We start from the raw sequence: 21,160 nt of genomic DNA on the forward strand, positions 1-21,160 counted from the left end.
TTAACACTACTTGGTGTGCATGAAATAACATCAACAGTAGCAGGCCAGAACCAGGCCTTTCTGAGATAAGACTTTGCCCCTATGGAAGAATGTCTCAATCCAGTGGGCTGGAAAAATCCAACCAACTGCACCTAGGATTTGTCTTCTTCCCAGCCACTCTCAAACTAATTCTTCTTTTTGTCGGAAGACAGATGATTTGGATTTTCTTCCTGTCTGGGAAATGAACTTTGACTTCCTCTAGCTTGTTACAAGTGTTTCCATATGTTTTAAAAACCTAACTTTTGATTCCAGGTATGTAATAAATTACTGGTTCAACTTTTGACTGCGGCTGTCTCGGTTAGTAAAATATTACAGCTCTAACGGTCTGCATTTTACAAGCTGACAGACAAGGTAGCCTGCAATTTCTGCTCAGTAAATAGCCCACTGTGATCAGCCAAGCTCTCTGCCCAGCAGAGGTAGGAGGTTTGGATGCAGGCAGCAGAAACTGGTTTCTAAAATGATACAGTTAGCTATTCTCAGGGAGAAAAACTCACCCTCAGCATGTGTATAGCACAATATTTATAATAATATTTATTATTGAACTGAGAAGAATTTCTCGATGCACCAAGCTATTTTCTTGTAGCTGGCAAGTAGTAAGCAACAACATAGGTTGTAACTTAATGTTTTTGTTTTTTGAGATGTTTAACTCTCAATCTCTTACCCACCTCAATAGAAATTAGTAATAACATCTTAGTAATAACATCAGATGACTGCATCTGATGTACAGTGTGAAACATATCTTACAAGTGTGTGACAGGACTTCTGAATTCTGTAAAAATCAATTCCCTCTTCAACTGTGTGAGATTAAACATTTCAGTACCTGATCTTTCCTGGGGAGGGAGTTGCCTTTGCCATAGTTTCAGAAAGGTGAGAGCAGGTCACTTGTTCCTCAAGGGCAATTGAGAAATCTTCTAGCAACTTGTTTGCTTTGTTTTTAAAGGCTTATTGATATTGGCACATGTTGCTTTTGGAGGGGGTTGCACCCATTTCTAAGATGCTAGTCTGAACATGCATATTGATAATCGCAGTTGTTACAATTTAATAGAAACTTGTCCCTGGATTTAATAGAAATCTTTTTAATTTAAACCTGCCTTGTATCTCCTTCTTGGAAGTTTCCTTTTGTTCTAACAGTTTGTCATCCTTTGTAATGGTTCATCCCACTTTTTAGTTTTAGAGAAGATAAGAAATATTCTGCCACATTGCTTTCAGGGGCAAAGGAGATAATTTTAAGATAGTTCAAATAATCTTCAAAAGTTTATAAGTATTCTAATTAAAGTAATGTTATTGGTGTCCGAAAACTGCTGAGAAACACTTACGGAATCAGAACCTGACAAAGTGTTGGTGGCTGTCAGGTCTCTTGTAGTAATCTCCTTTTTGTACTTATTTTCTTCCTGGCAATTCACAATGAAATCTGTTGGAAGAAGCTGAGAAATTTAGCACTTAACYTCCAATTCAGGCTTTTCATCACAAACTAGATAACTGTGCTGTCTGTGATGTTTCTTGAGGACAGCTAGCATGGTAGGAAATGAGGAAAGCATGTAAGATTGTGAAGAATCTCTGTAGCCTAGTGTATTCTTCTCTCTGGTGTGCAGTAAAGTTTATACAATGTTGRTAGGTCACAAAACTTCTCATTGAGGCATCTTGTATTTTGATGCTTATGAATATGAACATTTGATGTATGCTAGGGAAATAAAGCAGGTACCAATATAATCTCTTACCTGCATCGTTCTCTTCCAGATGCATATTCGGTCTCTTCCAATGACAATGGGGGCAAATCTGATTCAGTGGCCAACTTGCAACCTCAGCCRTCCCTCAACTCCATCCAGAGTTCTCCTGGCCCCAAGCGCTCGACCAATACGCTAAAAAAATGGTTGACTAGTCCTGTGCGCCGGCTGAACAGCGGAAAGGCTGAGAGTAACATAAAGAAACAGAAGAAGGTGCGAGATGGCAGGAAGAGCTTTGACCTTGGCTCACCAAAGACCGGAGATGAAACCACTCCTCAAGGAGACAGCGCAGATGAGGTGTGTGTTGGTGCTTGTTGCAGGAAAGTCTGTATCTCTGGTAGTCTGTTCGGGGGTGTCTGTTCAGGGGTGTGTGATTCAAGCTTGAATAAATGGAGCTCCCATAGGAACCAGAGGGAGCAGCGGATCATATGTAAAATGAAATCGATTAAAGGTGTATTGCAAAAAGTATCTGTCACCTGAAGAGCAATGAAACATATAGGAAACAGCCTTTCAGAGTCTGCGTGTGTTGTCATCCTTTGATTAGATTCTTTTATTAGTCTATTAGAAATCTGCCAAGAGTTGAAATGAAGTTGTTCTTGAGTAGCCGTTACCAGTTTTTGCTGAGGTTCATTTCACCTTTATCCTACCGTGGCAATGTAATTCCTTACTGAAAGAAAACACTCAGAGAAATAATCATGTTTCTGTTAAATCTGCTAAGGATTTATAGTTCCAGTATCTCTGCAGGCATGTTCTTTGCTAGAATGGCTCTTTCCTGATAAACTGCATGAGGAATTACAAGCAGAAAATTGAATGAATACTAACTGCACAAATGGAGCAATACATTTTTAAAACTGTACGTTGACCTGTACTACTTCAAATTAGAAAATGCTTTTCCATCAGCACATAGAGAGCCCTAACTGCCTTAACTGGTTGGGTGACATATTCACTGTTTGTTAAGTGTCTTTTGACATCAGCATTGGAAAAGGATATTTCTGTAACTCTTAGAATTCACCAGGATTAGCAAGTAAAAACTTTTGCCTTCTTTGCTTCTGTTCTGTGATGGTTAGTATTACCTGCAGTTCTTCCCCCCCGACCAAATACCGAGCCAGCATTAATATTCCTGATAGACCGAAAGCCTGATGGTAGGGCTCAGATATCTAAAAAAAGCAAGGAATCCTCTCCCTGTTTCTAATTATATTTAACTTTTCTCCAGAAGAGCAAGAAGGGTTGGGGAGAAGATGAACCAGATGAGGAGTCCCACACACCCCTTCCTCCTCCTATGAAGATTTTTGACAATGATCCAACCCAAGATGAGATGGTAAGACCTCCCCTGCTGTATCAGTTTGCCATTTAAGTGCATTTGCCACAGACRTCTAATTTGGTTTAATAGTGGTCATCTAGTATTCAGTGACTAGACATGTCGTTATAATAGACACCAGCGTGTGGATTATAATCTGGTATCTTTCACYAACTAGATTTACAAACAGTGCCTAAGAGGCAATTTAGCCCCGGTGTCCTGTTTCGTGGCAGATACTGGGTGCTTGTGTTTCGTGTGGTCAGAAATTCCATTCAGGCTGGTAATGCTTGTTCTGCAGGTGTTTTAGAAGTGCCGTTGGTGTCTGGCAGTAGCAGCAGCAATGCTATTTGGTGCCAGCTTGGAACTAGGGARTAGGTCAAGTGCTGGATTCTGCTTGAATCCATAAATACTACTTTTACCAAGAATTAGATAAATTGGGCTCTCCATCCAGGTTTACCACTACTTTCTGGATGATTGAGGTCTGATAGCTTTGTCAATCTGTGTTCTGCTGTCTACTCAYCACTCTGATGTTCTTTAACCTTACAGATGGAACGAACTATTTGAAGTCATAGGCTCTCATTTAGCATTTTTAGGGTATATGGCTCAGCCTCACSAAATGGTCCATCAGCCCCTGTTTGTTCAGAAGTCCACAAGGGCTCTCAAATCCTGCTCAGGAAAGTGGGAAGGGCTTTGGTCGGCCCATCCTCAGGCACCATGTTGGTGGTAGTAGCTCTCTGCTATTAACTAGGGTCTGTCGAATGTGAAGTCGGGGCTTTGCAGTTGTAGATGGTGCAGTTACTTTGAGAGTGAGTCCTTCCATTACTCTGTCTGACTTGGGGTGAGAGTCTGTGAATACAGTTATGCAAGTRGTTTATGTTCACAGTTGGTGCTTGTCCTGTCTGTCTGTGTCTTCCCCCACCCTTTCCTGGCGCTGTCATCTCCTTTGTAGAAATTCATCCTCCTGTTTAGCTGTTTCCTGCTTTCCTGCTGATATCTCTTTTTAGCACTGCCACTTCTGTACCTCTGTCCTCTGATTGTAATTACTGMATGCAAAGAAGCAAGAATAGGAGAGATTAATAAATTGTCAAAAAAATCCAGAAGAGTTTTGAGGAAGGTTCAGGCAGCAGTTTGCAAATACAGACAGAAGGGAGCAAGCGTTTCTGTGACTTGGAGAGCAGGGTGGTGGAGTGATTCAGGGGCTCCTTGCTAATCTGTCAGGGACTGTTAGGATATTGTGGTGGCAGCAAGAGCAGAATGAAGCAGCTGGAGCCGCGGACTCTTGTCCTTGGAGTGTCGTGTGTGCTGCTGGCTGCCTGGTGAGGGGGAAAGGTCGGGGAAGCAGAGCGCTCGTGGATCCATGCCCAGCACAATAGCAGTTGCTCCTGGCAAGTTCCCTGGAGTGTTTAGCTAGATGCTTTGTGGTTAGATTTTATTTATTTATTTATTTATTTATTTATTAGCAAAACAAAGCTGCTTTAGCTCTAGTCACTACTTTTGATTTTTAACATGCTATGTGATTTCAAGCTTTATTAAAATAATTTTGTGACAGCTCCTGTGTTGAAGAACTAAACTTTTTTTTTTCCTTTTCTCCAGACGTCTGAGTGTTGTAGAGCTTTTTGGTATCCTGTTTCTTTGTTTGGTCCTAAAAGAGGAGGTTAAGTAGACCAAGAGGCCTCTGAAACCTTTTTGGTCTCTCCTCCTCTTCCCCTGCCGCCTTTTTGTCCCAGGGGAAAAAAACTTAACTCACAAGCATGTCTTCTGAATTCCCKGGCACAGAGACACTGAGCTAACAGTATTTGAGCCATGCTGGAGCCAAAAGCTCTTTAACGGTGTTAATTTGGGCACAGCTCCCTGCTTGTGTCCTAATACTGCTTATAGGTACTGAGTTGTGTTAGAGCAACGCGGCACCACTGGGAAGCGGCAGTGCTAGGTGGAGAAATCTGCACTGTGCGGATATGCTCTCCCTCCCTGGGAATGGGCTGCCCATTTGCAAGATACCAGTAATTGTACTTGGCTGCTTCTGGAGGCTGTTAYAAAGACAAATTGCAAGATACCTTCTTATTAGAAATTCGTAATTTACTTACTAGGAAATTGAAATACCATTTTTCTGTTTCCCCTGTACAAACTAGATTCGACGTTCAATCACCAAAGAGTTTTGTTTGACTCTGAAAGACTTGCATGCAGCAAATGTTTCCATGCTTCCTTTAAAAATCTGCAGTTATTTACTCTTCAGAGATATTGAGCAATTTCATTTAAAAGAAGTGAGAGCAACAGCTGTTCAGTGCCTCCAAAAATTGGATTCCTCCTGSTAGAATGCTTATGTTGGACAGTTATTGTCTCAGCATTTGTCTAGTATCTCTTCGAAATCCCTATTTTTGGCCTTTTTTCCCCCAAGACTTCTCCATCCACATTGCAGGTGAAGCAGGCTGTCTGATCCRTTACGTTTTTATAAGATTTTGGCTTTACTGGCCTAATTCCTCAATTACTAACCTGATTACCTRTAATTTTTGTTGTTATACTTAGAAGTGTTGATTAGATACATTATTTGAGTGAAAGTTGAGAGTACAAGTGGCAAAGTATTCACCACACTTCTCTGTCAAAAAAAACCTTCTGGATTGGATTAGTCTCCTTTGCCTTTTTTTTTTGTTTTGTTTTGTTTTTTTTTTGTCTTGTTTTGTTTTTTTGCTTTCTTTTCTGGGCTGTCACTCAACATCAGCAACTACTCTAAAGGGTCGTCCTGCTGTCACTTTTCCACATCTCACTCCCCAGCACTCTTTAATCATGGATGCGTGCTCAGTTGTACTTCTGTGGTGACTTCTCTGAAAYAGGTACTCTCCACAAGACCTGTATGAAGAAATGAATAAGCTTTTTCATAATTTAACCACACTGTATCTGTGACAAAGTGTGCCAAAAGCAGTTTATCTAAGGGTTTACTTACTAAGGGCTCATAGTTTAGACRACACTTGTGTTAAGTTCAAAAGAAACATATTTACAGGCGAGCTGATAAATATCAGTTCCCACAGCTATCACCTGAGTTTTGGTTTTCAAAGTGAGGTTTCTTGGAACAAAAATGAAGGTGTTGAAGAGTGATTCAACACTCAATTTTGAGTAAAAATCTTAAATTAAAACTGAACATTTCATACACAGGCCAGCCTTTACAATGCCATGGGTGATTTTGAGGCAAACACTGGAGATTCCTAACAACTAGCATCTACTACCTGTAACTACATGAATGTGGAGATGCTCAAATGTATTATGTGTCAGGCACCCAAATCAAATACCGATGATCAATAGATAGGCATATAGAAGTGAGACCGAAAACATTTTAAACAATGTGAGTAGTTAGAGGTGAGCATCTCTAAAGAGTGTTTTTTCCACTCCTATATTAGATACATAGGATAGATGAGATACATTAGAGTGTTTTCTCTCTGCTGTTTGCAGAAAGGTGCAGAGGGAGAAAAGATGGATTTTAGATGACTGAAGTTACATGAGTGSTATTCAGAGGCATCATCTGACTTCATATGGAGTTGCAATTCATCTTTGGGAAGGATAGGAAGAAAAACTTTTCTCTCTTCCATCCAGTTGCCTTTAACTCCATGTGTGCCTTTGCTTACTGTGTTAAACGCRTGTATATGGAGGAGGGAGGTAATTTCTTACATCTGCAGTGGAAGATGTGTCTGTAAAGCAGAAAAAGTCYGTAGAAGGAAGACCCAGTGGAGTAGAGAGTGTTGTAACCTAGTTGTAAATGAACTTCAGTAGTCTCTCACTGGTTCCCAACGTGAGACCTGCTGCAAAGGGATGTGTAGCCAGAATTCAGTGACAATTCTGTGCTTCTCTGATATAGTGGCAAGCAGCCACATGACCCTGCATGTGGGCCTCCAACACTTCCACTCCCCTTCCATGTTTGTTCTTTTCCCAACTCTGAAGCTGCTTCACTTATTGCTGGTTTCCTAATCCCTTCTCATCCTGCTAACTTGCTTTTCCTTTGCAAACTGGTGTCTTGCAGTCCTCTTCTTTGCTAGCTGCTCGACAGAGCTCCTCCGATGTCCCAACTGCTGCGGATCTTGTCATTGCAATAGAAAAGTTGGTCAAAAGTAAGCTGGTAAGTCTAGTGTTATGAAAACTGTGAACAAAACAGGCTCCATGTGACTTTAGAGATGGACTTTAAAGTCTACCTCTATTTTTGATTTCCTTGCTTTCCACCTTAATCTGCTGTGCTTTTATTAACCCTACAGGCTCTGCTTCTCAGTAGAGTAACTAATAGTTCCTGTTCTACATGTGAGATGAAATACACTTCACATGTTGTCTTGTGGCTCTGTACTGCAAACTCTGAAAGGCACTTCTGGAAGGACGATGCAGAGTATGAGCTATGTAATCTCCTGTACTGTTTCTGGCACCTTATTGGCATTTTTTCAAATAATTTAGACATTGTTTTTTTTATTTTTTTTTTAAAAGCTTTTTTACAGGCACAGTTTTTACTGCCCAGCATATGAAGTTGTTTGGTGTTCCACATTCTCCTAAAGGACCCTCTAAAGAGTAAAACTGCTTGAAATATCACAGCTGTGCTTTAACTTTACAAAGGCTCGTGTTACTTTTAATCTGTCTTTTCAACTGTATGTGATAGGGACTGGAAGAAGCATTATAAATGCTCTAGTTTAAATTTGTTCAAAATTTTCCATGTAGTGCACTCCTCTCATTTTGTGGTCCCATGTCTGTTGCCCAAGGAATAAATCTTACTTTAAACATTAGCTTTTCTTAATTGTTCTCTGAAACAATGYAAAATGTTAATGCATAAGCTAAGCCTTTTTCTACATGTGACAGATCCTCTAAACTTAGGTAAATGTTTGCTTTAAGCAAGTTTTACTTGGTGCAAAGATTCATTTCCTTAAATGCATTGTAAGGATGAAAAGAGTAAAAATAAAACAGAAAAAAAACCCAGTGTTTTTACTGTGTGAATTAYGGTGAGTCTATGCAAGCAGCTTTATCTCACAAATGATTTCAAAGTGTTTTGGTATTTTCTCAGCTTGAGAAGTTGGTRCATGAAGATGGTCTCTGTTTATAGGGTAGTTGAGGAGGAGTAAATGATGAAGGAGCTCTTTGTAGCACGCGAAACTGAAAAGGACATTCCCAGAAATTTTACTCAAAATAGTTTTATTCCGTTGAGGGACTGAAAAATTGAAAAGTATTTCWTTAACTCAGTTAGATGTGTTTTCAGAGGATATTTATTTTCTCTGCCCCGCATGCACGCTGTTAGGTCAACTGCAATTACTTTCCAGGAATTTGGGGGCAAGGTTAATTATTGTGAAATGTTACTGTGTATCCTTCTATTTCTGTTTCATTTTATATTTTACTTTACTACCAACAGTCCAGGTTTAGGCTTTGATAGGGAAATGTGCCCACCACAGTTAGCCTGTCACTGGTTCTGATTGCGATGTTCTGACATTTTCACATTGGCTTAAAATAATTTGGAGGAGCTTCCTCATCCTGGGGCTACAGGAACATCTTTTTTCCATCTTCTAACATAAGTCATATTCTCAGTTTTACTGCTTTCTTTTTTTGGATCTTAGGTCAATTTAAAACTAGTCTGTTTTTTTGGTTGTATTTCATTGAGTCCTATGGGCAAGTACTGCTGAATACTCTGCTTGGTTTTAGATTGCTGTTGAGTACAGAGCTGACTGGAAACAGAAGGTAACTCTTATGCTGGAGTTCAAGGATAATGCTTATTCTTCTGTCATTCTTTTTTTTTTTCTTTAGACTCTTGAAGGAGGATCTTATCGAGGAAGCTTAAAAGATGCCACTGGCTGCTTGAATGAAGGAATGATGCCTTCAACTCCCCCAAGAAATCTTGAAGAGGAACAAAAAGCCAAAGCAATGAGAGGCAGGATGTAAGTTTTCTTGTTGGCTCTTATTTTTGAAAAATGCACCCAAGGAGAGCACGTAGCTGTATTGAAAGCTTAAAAGCTTACTTTATAGTCAGTGAGTGAGCTCAGAACTGATAGTAAAGCTTCGCATTCTCCTTGCTTTTTCTTTCTTTCTTTCTTTCTTTTTTTTTTGTTCTGTAAAAATACTTTCTGAAAGGATTTTCACACCCAGGATGTTCATCTTTGCTCCTTAAAAAACCTGCATCTTTTACCCCAGATGGCAAATATGTGTTGCTGTTAAAGCCTCTGGTGGTTATACACAGTGCTGCTGAAATGTTAACCTTGGTCATTGCTGAGTTGCCAGAGGTGAAATCAACTCTTGAAGGGGAATATAGTGCTGACTTAGTGACCTACCTTCAAGGAAAAGGGCAGAGAATCTTATTAGAATTTTTTGAATGAGATGAAGATGTTTTGCTCTAGTTGCTTGCAAAGAAGGAGGCAGAGTTCAGATGTGTTCATAGTGTGAACATACCACTGAAGAGAAAGTTTTATTTGAAAACTATTCATGTACATGGTAATTGAGTGGAGCTCAGGAAAGTCTTTTTTTTTRATTATCTATATAGTCCCATAAATGTAACAAAAATAACACTCGTGCCTTGAAATGTTGTCAACTTTAAGGCATATTTTAAATGCTTGGTCAGCCTGAAGGACACAGAGTTGAAGGAACAGAATCACAGAATCAGAATTATAAAAAAGATCAGATGGCTGTTTTCTTTATAAAGCCTCGTCACTAACAATGATGGCATTAAATTGTCTAACTAAATGATACAGGGATGAGAAAAGTAGCAGTACCTACAGGTCTCAGTGGACTACGCTAAGGTGGAAGAAGAGCAGCCAATTTGGGAAAGGTGCCAAGCAGGGGAAGGAAACTAARTGAGCAGAGGAAAAGGAAATAATTAAGAGTAGAAGGGGAAGCAGGAGCAAAGTGTCACAGGACTGTGAAAGCCTCATTTTTTGAGTGGTTTGTTGTAGGAAGCCAAAGAAGCAATAAAGAGAGGGACTGGACATGCTCACAGCAACAGGCAAGGGCATGACMCTTGTGTTTCTGAATGGGAGAAGTTGTTCTGCTAGGCAGCCGTTGGCCTTTCCTAAGGAGCAACTCTGCTCACGTCCATCCCCTGAAAGCTCCTCCGTGCCACAAGTTCTTGGGTCTCTCTGGTAGCAATTTATTAATCAGATAACTGTCAAGTGACTGCAGGTTGCAGTGTGAGTGCAGAGACCTTTGCCACTGTAAACGCAGCTAAATACAGCAACACTTCGTAACTTGCAACGCTTCTGGCAGAGGGACTGGCAGCATGTTACATRTAATTAGTGACTGCCTCCGTCCACATTTCCTAAACACCAGGATGTTTAGGAGCACCTGCTAGTGGCTTTCAGCACAAGACATCTGTCTCCTCTCCAGCTCCTTTGTGTCTGCGTTCTGTATCTGTGTGACGCGCTCGGTTTAATTCCATAACCATATTAGGCAGCTGCACTCCAAACTCGAGCTGTGACCCCCATTTCCCACAAAACAGCAGTTGGAGCCTTGCACAGGCATGGGCGGTAATTTCCTGTGTGTCTGGCAACATGTGCGTGGCAGCAATGAGCCACTATGTTAGGAAACCTCTCTTCCATCAGCCTTTATTGCTGCATTGCCGTGAGTGGTAGGGGGATTTCTCATCAAGTAAGGTTTTTCAGCATAGGTTTAATGTGGAGTTACCAAGTTACTCTTATGCAAATGTATTTGGAGGTGAGAAGGCTCTTTCCTTGATGCTGTTTTAAATGCAACTGGGTAATGAGTCCCCTCTGGTGACTAGTGCAGGCACTTTCTGAGTTACTTCCTGCCTGCCCTTACTCTGTTGTCAGGTGAGTAAGGGTCAGTACACTTGAATATTTGGCAACATACCTCTTAAGAAACTTAGGATTGGGGAGTACTTTAGGGTCCTGTGTCAGATAGRCTTCAGAGAACGGCTGGGGGAGATGGCAGGCAGATGGGAGAGGTCCTCCCTATCCTCTCCCCAGCCTCTGAACAGCTGCATGGTTTTGCGGGGAGCAATGTGGCCGGTTCGAGCTGGCAGCGTGGGCAAAAGGCCGCTGGCTGCGGSCTGTCTCTGCGCCAGGAAATGTGGCAGCCCTGCACAAGGTGGGTCGGTCAGCCAGCAGGACGGGGCTGGACCACGTGCGCTTGGTCAGGACGCACCGCCGCTGTGTAGAAGAGAAGCCTCTCGCCCGGTCTGTGTTTACTACCCAGGCACACAACTTGGCAGGGCGCTTCTGAGAGCACGAGCATCCGGCATCGCCGCTGCSAGCCGTGGCTGCTGGCGAGGGGGGCGGGTTTCACTCCTCTTAAATGAACAAGAAGCCGTTTCACCTCCTGCTGCCGCCTGCCTGAGTGTCTCCTCCGCCCTGCGTGAGCGAGGAGCGCGTTGGGAGCGCGGAGGCTGCCGCCGCGTCGCAGCCAAAAGCCTGCCTGCTTGGCCTGGGTGCCCTCTCCCTCCCCTGCCCCAGCGATGGCACGGGTCACCCCTGAGAACAGCCCGGGGTTTTCCGCTGGCTCACGAGGCGCSTGAAGGAAGCGAGGTGGCATCCAGGAGAGGACGTGGGGCTGCTGTAACTCTCTCCGCAGCTGGGAGCCAGCCCAGTGAAGCACAGCGCGCCTTCCTCTCCCAGCTGAGCCTGCTTTGCAGCGTAACTGAGAGTAAGGTTTATTTTCTCAGTAGCCTCTCATAACTGAGTCTCTTATAATGCCAGTCTCCTTTTTTTTTTYCTTTTTTCCTCCCTTCAAATTTGTACCCAGGCTGTTACGTCCGCGCGSGTTGCGCTCAGCCCTGTCGTTTCAGGCGGGTCAGTCTGCCGACTGCCGTGCGCGGAGCGTGCTGGGCGCGAACGCCGCCCTCCCTCCCGTCAGCCTTGCGAGCGCCCGGCGAGCCTGAGCACGGGCGGCGTTTATTCCTCGCGCGCCAAATCTGTGTGTTGGCGTAATTGAGAGGAAAACTGTCTGCAGCGAGCTGTAACTTTTTGAAATTGTCCTCAGAAGAACATGATGTGATTAGCCGGTTGGACTTGCGAAGGAGGGGCTTTCTGAGCTCGCTGTTGTTTGTGTGCATCAGATGAGTCTCCTTCCCGGGATTACCAGGTCGGAAACAAGCATAAAACGTTCGCCTCCCACATGCAGATTACCTAGTCTGAAAGATTATGTTCTTTGTTAAAAAGAGGAGAGGAGGATTGTCTGCCTAGCGCTTGATGCTTCCAAATTAAAACTGAACTGCTGGATCCTGGGCAAAGCCAGAGGATCTGGGGCAAGAAGTACTCTCTGAGAGGGGAGAAAAAAACCCTCTTACTTGCTGCGTAATGGACCAGGAAAATGCCTCTGTAGCTACCAGCGGGGTTGCATGTGGGGGGAGCCAAGGAGAGGGGGACGGGGAAGGGCAGCTCAAGGCTGATGGTGATGCTGCTCTAGCCCCATCCTGCCACAGGGTGGGGGGAAAGAGGGGGAGAAAAACTGGTTGAGGGAATTAAAACAACTGTGGCCTGAAGCAGTATGTTTTTGTCATTTTCATTCCATTGAGCTCTAAGTCAGTGGAGAGTGAGTAGCGTTACGTGACCTGGAACGACAGTGGTTTTTTGATGATAGTTGATAGCTAATATGTGGCAAAGGAGCAAATAGGAACATCGGTGTGCTCAAAATCTGTGTGTTCTGTTTTAACCTAGGTTTGTCTTAAATGAGCTGGTACAGACTGAAAAAGACTATGTTAAAGACTTGGGAACTGTTGTGGAGGTAAGCTGAAATAAACCCTGCTAAGTTAAATGTTTTCCCGCTAAAGACAACCATGCAGAAAAGTGACAACATACAAAAAAATTGCAACATGAGAAGGATAGTGCTTTATTTTGCACACTGCTTCCATGGTCTCCTCATGTTGACAGAAACAAAAAAAAATGCCCTTGGAAAGCATTTATGTTTCCATCTAACAAATGTTGTGTTTTAGGTTTCAAGTCAAGTGTGCAAAGATTTTTTTTCTTGGCTACCCCGCTTTAGACAAATTCTGCTGTAGTGCAAACTTGAGAGGTGGAGGATAATTTATGCTCCTTAAACTTGTTTTTTTTTTTTCCGTGCTGTCACGCAGCAATCCTACTCCAAATCAGTACTGAGTAGTGGTAGCACACGCTTGTACTTGAATTTGCACCCAGACTGAACTCTGTGTTGGAATATCTTCCTGGAGGCTGGGTTTTGGATCTGTGCTGAGGTGCATGTGTGGCTCATGGATTATTGTTTGCAAAACACTTGAGACAAATAATAGTGGTTATGGGAGGTTTTCTGTCCACTTTTTGAAAAAGAATCATAGTTTTGGAAGCTTCCAACTTGTGAAGAGCTGGCTGATCCCTAGGGATTACCTGTCAGAGACACCACACACACATGGTTCTGGTTTGTTTCTGAACAAGGCCTCAGAACTGGGGGCACCTGAATAAAGTGGGCTTTCAGGAATGCTTATGGCATTCACTAGTACAGGGAGAATTAACTGCCCATCTAATAGTGATTTTCAAGAGCTTCCAAACTTGAAGACCTTGGTGTTATCACCTGCTTGCATCATGCTCCACTGACTAAGCTGACAGGGCTGCAGTGCTCCAAAAGCTCATAAAGAAACTCGCTGGAGATATGAGAAATCCTATTTATTTGATTCTTCAAACTTAACACATGGCTTTGTGCTCCCACAAAATACTCCTATTGATGAATAGAAGAGTTTGGCTTTTTCAGCTTACCAGAGAAGCCAAGAGCTTGATAAACTTCTTTTGCTTAACTTTTATCTTCTAATTGAGCTTGTCAAAGTGACATCTAATAGAGGTTTGTATGACTATTGTAGATATTCAGAATAAATCTTTGAGAATGTTCTTTTGAGCAAACCATATAATTTAAAGTATCTAGAAGAGTTTCTGATTTTAAATTGTACAAAAGGTATTTTAAGCACTTTCAAATCAAAAAAAATCCTGACATTAAACTCTTACCTTTTCAAAAAAAAAAAAAAAAAAAAAAGGAATGTAATTGTTCTCCCCCTTCAAGTGGTCACTTTGCTAATCACTGATGACTTATCCTAAAGGGCTTCATGAAGAGGATAGAGGAAAAAGGAGTTTCTGAAGAGATGAAAGGGAAGGACAAGATAGTATTTGGCAATATTCACCAGATCTATGACTGGCATAAAGAGTAAGTTTTTGATTTTTGTCTCTTTTTAAGAGCCTTTCTAACCACACATGCATAACGGATTGGTGTGTACAAAGTCTGTACGTTTAAGTTGCTTTGAATTGAACATCAGCGGGTCATTAAGGCTGAACTTCGAATGAATGTTACTTCACATAAAGTGCTTTCTCTTGGTTTTTAAGTGCTGCTTAATAGCCTCAAAAATTATGGCTGCCTTGGATCCTGAGAAGAGATTCTAATTCTTATGCTTTTAGCTATAGTTTCACAATATGTTAGATCCTGCTTTAGGGCTCTGTGTACTCCACCAAAAATGGCATGGCGGCTTGATGCAAAGCATCACATCAGTCCTACATAAACTCCTTGTTTGAGTCAAAAGGTTTTGGAGAGCTAGCTTTGTATTCCATAGCTTCATGCGAGATCATCTGTGGTACTGTCTGTGATACAGCTTTACGCTGGCTCAAGCTCTTCCAGGAGTGCTGGTCAGTGCAACAGAAATGTGGTTGTATACTCGAAAGAGTCTGATGTGTGTCAGCACTGTGCTGCCAGTAGCTCTTCCACTGCTTTCTAGGGAGCCACAAGATTCTCCATGGGAAAAATATTCGTATGATCAAACTGTGGCTCCAACAGCTCCCAGCTGTTTGTGGATCCCCAGAAAAGCTGCTGAGGCTGTCGTTACTGAGTTGTTTGGGTCACAACTGTAGGCTCATCCCGCCATTGAGCAGTAGCAATTCTGGACAGTCATGGTTTCCCTCCTATGTATGAACTACTTCTATGTCACCTTCCTCTCCTTGGCTTACTGAGGTTTGTGGCATATGTCTTGCCACCTGAACTTGCAGTTTTCTGTGACATGAAGATCATCACTTGCAGCTGATAGGGTCAAGAAGGCTGACCACACCAGTAGTGGTCACTACTAATAGTTGATAAAATGCAAATACCTTCAAGATATTTCTCATGCAGAGGCTCTGACAGGCTTTGGCCTCATTGGTGCTTTTGACTCTGAGTTCAGAATTCTCTTCCTGTAACATCTCATTCGGTCCCAATACAAGTAGCTTTTAAAAAGTTGCTGAAAATAAGAGGCTTCTTCAAGCCCTGGATCATTTTCACTGTAACCTTATGAACAGCACTGTCTTGGTTATGAACCATGCAGTCATCATTTCAATTCTGCTGTTCAGAAATACTCTGCAGTTCGGGTTTCCTAGAACTTGAAAATGCATGTGCAAACTTGAGATATAGACAGCGGGCTAGATCTTCCTTCTGCTCTGTACATCTCCCTCACCAAGGAAATAGTGTCTTTCCCATCAAGTGTCCCACCAGTGCTTATCTCATAGCCTAGGCCTGCCCTTATGTTTTGAGAGTAGCTCCTGGAGCACAAAGAATCATAGAATCAGTAAGGTTGGAAGGGACCTCTGGAGATCATCTAGTCCAACCTCCCTGCTCAGCAAAAACTACAGAAAAATTCTCAGTGTATATTAAGTTTGTGCCAGCAATGGAGTGTTTTTGCTGGTGCCATTCATTGTTTTATTATTATGATAGGAGGTTTCTCTAACATACAGGAAGGGATGCACTATTTTTAGTTAGTTCTGCATATCTAGGTCAAGAAGTCTCTTTAAATGCAGATGGGTTTGACATTTACATAGAACTGAGGAAGTAGCTATAGGTGATGGTAGTGATAGGGCTGTTTAGTTGAGACAGCTGTCCAGAATGCATCTTCCCTTCAGGTCTTGGATTTTCTTGGGACCAGACCATTCCTGGCACATCCTCTTCCCAAATCTGGCTATGGTAGCACATCCATGGAGGCATTTGAGACAGAAATTCTGCAGTACAGAAGAAGATCATGGAAAGGAAAATTGTCAGGATTTAGCAGTTAGAAAAAACTACCAGCGTTATAGTTTAGATGCTTCTATTTCAATTTCAGGCATTTCTTTGTATTCTTGGAAAGGGCATTCAAGCTAGAAGTTGCTAAGCTGCAGGTCAAGATAAAGACTGCATTTATGAGTGTAAATAACAGTAATATAGAGAGAAATAGTGAAAAAAACAGAGTATGCCAAAACTCCACCATCAAAAAGCGTTCTGGACTGCTTCTTCAAGTGGAAGCTTATGTCGCTCTTCATGTTGATCAGTCCTCCAAATCTGCTCATGCAACTGAGAGCTCCTGGTGAAGCTTCAGTTGAGTTTTCACAAGTGTTTTGAGGTTTGGAAAAGTGTTGCTTTAGGAGTTTTCAGTGAGTGAATGCAACTCTTGCAAATAGATAATAATTGGCACTTTTTAAAAATTGAAACCACTATTGGAATAATAGCAAAGAAGAGTAGATAGATATCAGGATGAGACTTTGCAGCTCTCATCTTTTGTTTTAGAAATGCTGCCATTAAGGGCTGAAGCCAAGCTTCACATTTCATTTATTATTGAATTCTAACACTAAAATTGCATCCATATATTTTGGAGGGATGACTGGCTTGTTGCTGGGATGACCTAAAGAAGTTTTCTGAAATATCAATATTCTTTCTTTCAGCTTTTTCCTGGCAGAACTGGAAAAATGTCTTCAAGAACATGACCGTTTAGCACAGCTTTTTATTAAGCATGTAAGTTTTACTTTGTTACCAATCTCTACTGTAATTGACTTTTAGATTGTGATGGCTCCTTCCTGAAAATACCTGCTTGTGTTAACTTGCTATTTCTACAACTTAATTTAAAGACAAAGCAGCCTTAGAGTTATGTATCTCCAGTGAGCAGCTGGATTTCCATCACTGTCTTCATGCAGACTTACTATTTTTGGAACAAAAAAAAATACATGTGGCCATGGATATCTGCAAAAATATAATTATGAGAAGTGCTTGCTGACTGCTATGACTAACATAGTCTTTGTGATATTAGCCAGAGTAGAACCCTATAGCAAATTTCAGACCTGCCGGTGTGGGAAGAACATCTTTTGATTAACTGGCTGCCCTTGTGGAATCTTCCCCTTTCGTAAGGTGCAGGAGTAGAAACTAGAACCAGTAGTTTATTTTTCTACTTCAGCATACTAAATCTCTAATTAAACCAAAAATGAAGAAGATGAGGCAGAACATCTTAGCATCTTTCTGCCAGCTTTTAATAGCAGAACAGAATGGTAGCCAATATCTTACCAGGCTACTCTGCATCTTTCTTTAATAGGAGCGGCGATTACACATGTATGTGGTATATTGCCAGAACAAGCCACGATCTGAATACATAGTAGCTGAGTATGAGGCATATTTTGAGGTAAGCATGGCTCATTATATATTATTGCTATTTACAGCTGTGAGTCCTAATCACGTAGACTATGCTGTAACCTAACCTATGCTGTTTGTCTAAAACAACTCTAGAAGGTTTTGATGCTGCTGAAGACTCTCCTATTGGGAAAAGAAGTTCTTCCATTTGTCTCATTCTCGTGTTGTTAATTTCTAATTAGCAGTTACTGCATTGATATCTGTCCAAACTAAAACAGACTTTTTAGTTTGTAGTCTCTAAACAGGGGAGGAGGGTGAAGTTGGTGGAGCTGGGAAGTGCCTCCCGTAAATTCCCAATAACTTTTTCTGTTTCAAGAAATCTTGGGACTAGACACATTTAGATATAATTGTGAAAGAAGCTTGTTTAACAAGGGAAAGATGTTTCATTTCACCCAAGGCCACAAGGCATGCTCTGCAGGACTTGTTTGTGAGCAAATCCCCGCTGTAGTGGGAAGAGCAGTCTGCAGATCTTGCAGCATTGCTTGGTCAGCTCAAAGAGGGAAAGAATCCTCTGCTTTAGAACATCTTCCAGCTCCGTCATGACTTTTATCCAGTCTTTGCCTAAATAGGATATGCCAGATTTTTAAATCCTCTAAAATTCCCTCTTGCAAACAGAAGATTAAGAACAGGCCAACTTTCTGCAGAAATAAGCCTCTGCTGAGATATTTTATCATGTTTTCTCTCTTACTCTGTGATTATTTAAAATTGTTTTAATCCTCCATATTTTTAGGAGGTTCAACAGGAAATAAACCAACGGCTAACCATCAGTGACTTTCTGATCAAGCCTATTCAAAGAATAACTAAATATCAACTTCTTCTCAAGGTGAGTGGAAAGATGCAGTTTGGAATAAACTATATCTTGCATTAGATACTGTTATTTTAAATTAATTTTAGTTTTAATTGAAGAATGACTTTATCAAACTGAAAGGAAGGAGGAGTCTGTTCATACATTGGTCTGCAATGACAGAGGCCAACGAAAGATGTCCAGAGAGCAGAAGGGCATTTATCTGTACAAGCAGTTTGTAATTGATGATACTCAAAAGATTTTTTAAAAATTTTCTATTGGATTTTTTTTTATAGAAGAGTAAACTTCAGATAGGATTTTTCCTCCTGAAATTCCAGAGCAAAGTTCTATTCAGTTTTTAAAAACGACAATAAAGACGCACAAGAGTGTTAATAAAGCCATTCTTTGGTACTGAATAGAGGCATATATTTCTAATAAGCACTATAGCCTCAGTTTCTGAATATCTTTCATATTTTTCAAATTACCATGAGAAACTTACATCCAGATTATTCTGATGTCTGAAAATTTGGGGAATTCATGGTAATTTTTTTGCAAGGAATCTGGCCATTCTGGCTTCTACTGACTTCATTCACAATGCCAAATGCTCTTCATTTCTGAAATTTCAGCCGTATGGGTCTCAAGCTAATACCTAAAATAAGGCATGTCTGAAACATAACCTATAATCTTCAGCAGCATCGGGGTCTGAGCTGGCTTCTTCCCTTTTTCAAACTAGTTTCAAGTAGGCTGCCATCAGCCCACAGTTTGGTAATTGCACACTTGCAAAGAGACAGTGGCATGTTGCCTGAAGTACCAAAAGGAAAAGAAAAATATCCTCAAGTGTGTGTGGTCTTGTGGCTTAAAACATGGACCAAATCAGCATGCTGAAGGGCTAAGCTGAGCTTTGTCTCTTTCTGTGGTATTTTCAGCAATCATCCGCACTCCTTTTACATATCTATGAAAGGTTCATAACATTCAGCAACCTCTGAAGAAGAATTTATTAATATTGGCAAGTTCGTTCACATAAAAAACATGCTAAATAGGCTTTTTCTTTTTCAAGTGGCATGTTGTGTTTTCTCTTTCTGCAAACCTTTGTGTTTTCTCTAGGACTTCCTGAGGTACAGTGAAAAAGCTGGTCTGGAGTGTTCTGATATAGAGGTATGTTTTCATGTCCTGGACAGTACTGCTACATAATCTAATAGAATTTTAGATGGAAAATGAGATCCTCAGTATTCCTTTGGCAATAATTGAAGATCCTACTGATAGTTTAAATTTCTTATTTTTCTTTAGCTTAAGGCAGAAGTAAACTCTGCCTTAAAACTGGCCCAGTTACCTGTCTTCTTTTGGATGTAATTGTAAATCTTGCATGAGGGCCACACTGTGAATAACTTCTAGCAGTGATCAAGCTGTTGAAATTTATCATTTGATACTTTGCTTTTAGAGTCACTCTGATTTTCTTTCAACAATCCAACGTTGTTCTTACTTAACAGAAAGCAGTTGAATTAATGTGCCTTGTACCAAAACGCTGCAATGACATGATGAACCTGGGCCGTCTCCAAGGCTTTGAGGTATGCATTTGTGTTCTGCTTGTAATGACAGCTAGCTTCTGGTAAGATTTTAAGGCGAGGAAAGGTGTTTTATCTTTCTCTGGTCATCTGTATAATCTGCCCTACTCCAGGCAGTTTATATAGTGCTTTGTTCTTCTCCAGGGGTGAACTGCATGCTTTGGTGAGGTATTTAAGGTGGAGAGGAGGATATACCTGTCATTGTAAATTTGCAACAGTCCGTGTGTTGTTTCTTCAAAATATGAGGCCTGTAAAAGCTTCTGCAAGCTTGAATTAGACTTCTTATGGTTCCTGCCAGAGCAAAATAAACCTTGAAGCAGACTACTCTGCCTGTTAGAAAGATCGTGTAGCATTAATGTGTGAATAGCTTGCTCTGGGTTTGACAACGTCAAGGAGGGTACTTGAAAGTTATAACCCCAGCAGTTATAACTTGTGGTTTGTAACCGAGCTAGTGTAGACTTTGATACTCTTGATAAGATGCCTTATCTCCAAAAGGAAGTCAAGCATGTCTTACCACCCTATGCATCATAGCATTGCTGCAAGCAAGTAGGTCCTGTTTTGCATAATCAGAGGTGTTGTGCCAATAACTACTATTTGGGGAGGTATAGAGGGTACATGATTAGAGAGAATTCAAGGCGCTATAGTAATATGAACTACATAATGGGAACAGTGTTTGAAAGTAAGTATAAAAACACTGTAGTTGAGACCTGATGCTTTTGGTTTTGTATGCGCATCCAGTGGCAATGAGGATAAAGAAAATCTGTGTTATTTTTCTTAAACTGTGCTCTTGAGTTAAAAGATTTCTGCTTTGATAAATTAGAGGGAATATGTTGCATGTGAACTCAGTGCTATTCAGAAAACTTGAAATGAGTGAAACTTAGCAGATGTCTCATGGGACCATGCTGCGTCAGGGTTTGTAATGTTGATGTCTTGTCTGCTTCTCAGGGCAAGCTGACAGCTCAAGGAAAGCTGCTGCAGCAAGATACCTTCTATGTAACAGAGCAGGATTCTGGAGTTCAGTCTCGACCGAAGGAGCGCAGGGTTTTTCTCTTTGAGCAAATAGTTATCTTCAGTGAACTGCTTAGAAAAGGCTCTTTAACACCGGGATACATGTTCAAGAAAAGCATAAAGGTAAGACATAGAACGGAAGAGGCAAGTCTTGTTTGATGGTCAGGTAAGGCAATTGTATCAATTTTCTGTGCTGTGAGGTTGGTCAGTCTTGTCAAAGATGGGCAATAATCTACCAAGAGCATTTGCATTTACCTTTCAGTGGATCAGAAGCCATTTAAGAGCAGTATCTCTAAATAAACTGCTGTGTATCTAAATTTGCTGGGTGATCTTTACACGAAGCACAGCCATGGCAGATCCTCTATCACTTGTAGCTCTGAATGAATAGCTATTGTTAAAAGTCTTGCAG

The 21,160-nt window shown here is 41.2% G+C and overlaps 1 protein-coding gene across 1 annotated transcript in view; it reads left to right on the forward strand.

Annotated features, from left to right (window-relative positions):
• Positions 1-21,160, forward strand: part of KALRN (kalirin RhoGEF kinase) — a 515,456-nt gene that overhangs the window by 456,348 nt on the left and 37,948 nt on the right. Inside the window, exons 36-47 of the mRNA XM_085311032.1 lie at positions 1,777-2,060; positions 2,977-3,081; positions 7,067-7,162; positions 8,815-8,945; positions 12,672-12,738; positions 14,054-14,157; positions 16,662-16,731; positions 17,303-17,389; positions 18,128-18,220; positions 19,286-19,336; positions 19,669-19,746; positions 20,689-20,874. Of these exons, the coding sequence (XP_085167158.1) occupies positions 1,777-2,060; positions 2,977-3,081; positions 7,067-7,162; positions 8,815-8,945; positions 12,672-12,738; positions 14,054-14,157; positions 16,662-16,731; positions 17,303-17,389; positions 18,128-18,220; positions 19,286-19,336; positions 19,669-19,746; positions 20,689-20,874 (1,352 nt within the window). The remainder of the gene's footprint in view (positions 1-1,776; positions 2,061-2,976; positions 3,082-7,066; positions 7,163-8,814; positions 8,946-12,671; positions 12,739-14,053; positions 14,158-16,661; positions 16,732-17,302; positions 17,390-18,127; positions 18,221-19,285; positions 19,337-19,668; positions 19,747-20,688; positions 20,875-21,160) is intronic.

This window comes from Rhea americana, unplaced genomic scaffold (assembly GCF_003343005.1).
Source record: "Rhea americana isolate MKP2758 unplaced genomic scaffold, rheAme1 scaffold_33, whole genome shotgun sequence".
Taxonomy (NCBI): Eukaryota; Metazoa; Chordata; class Aves; order Rheiformes; family Rheidae; genus Rhea; species Rhea americana.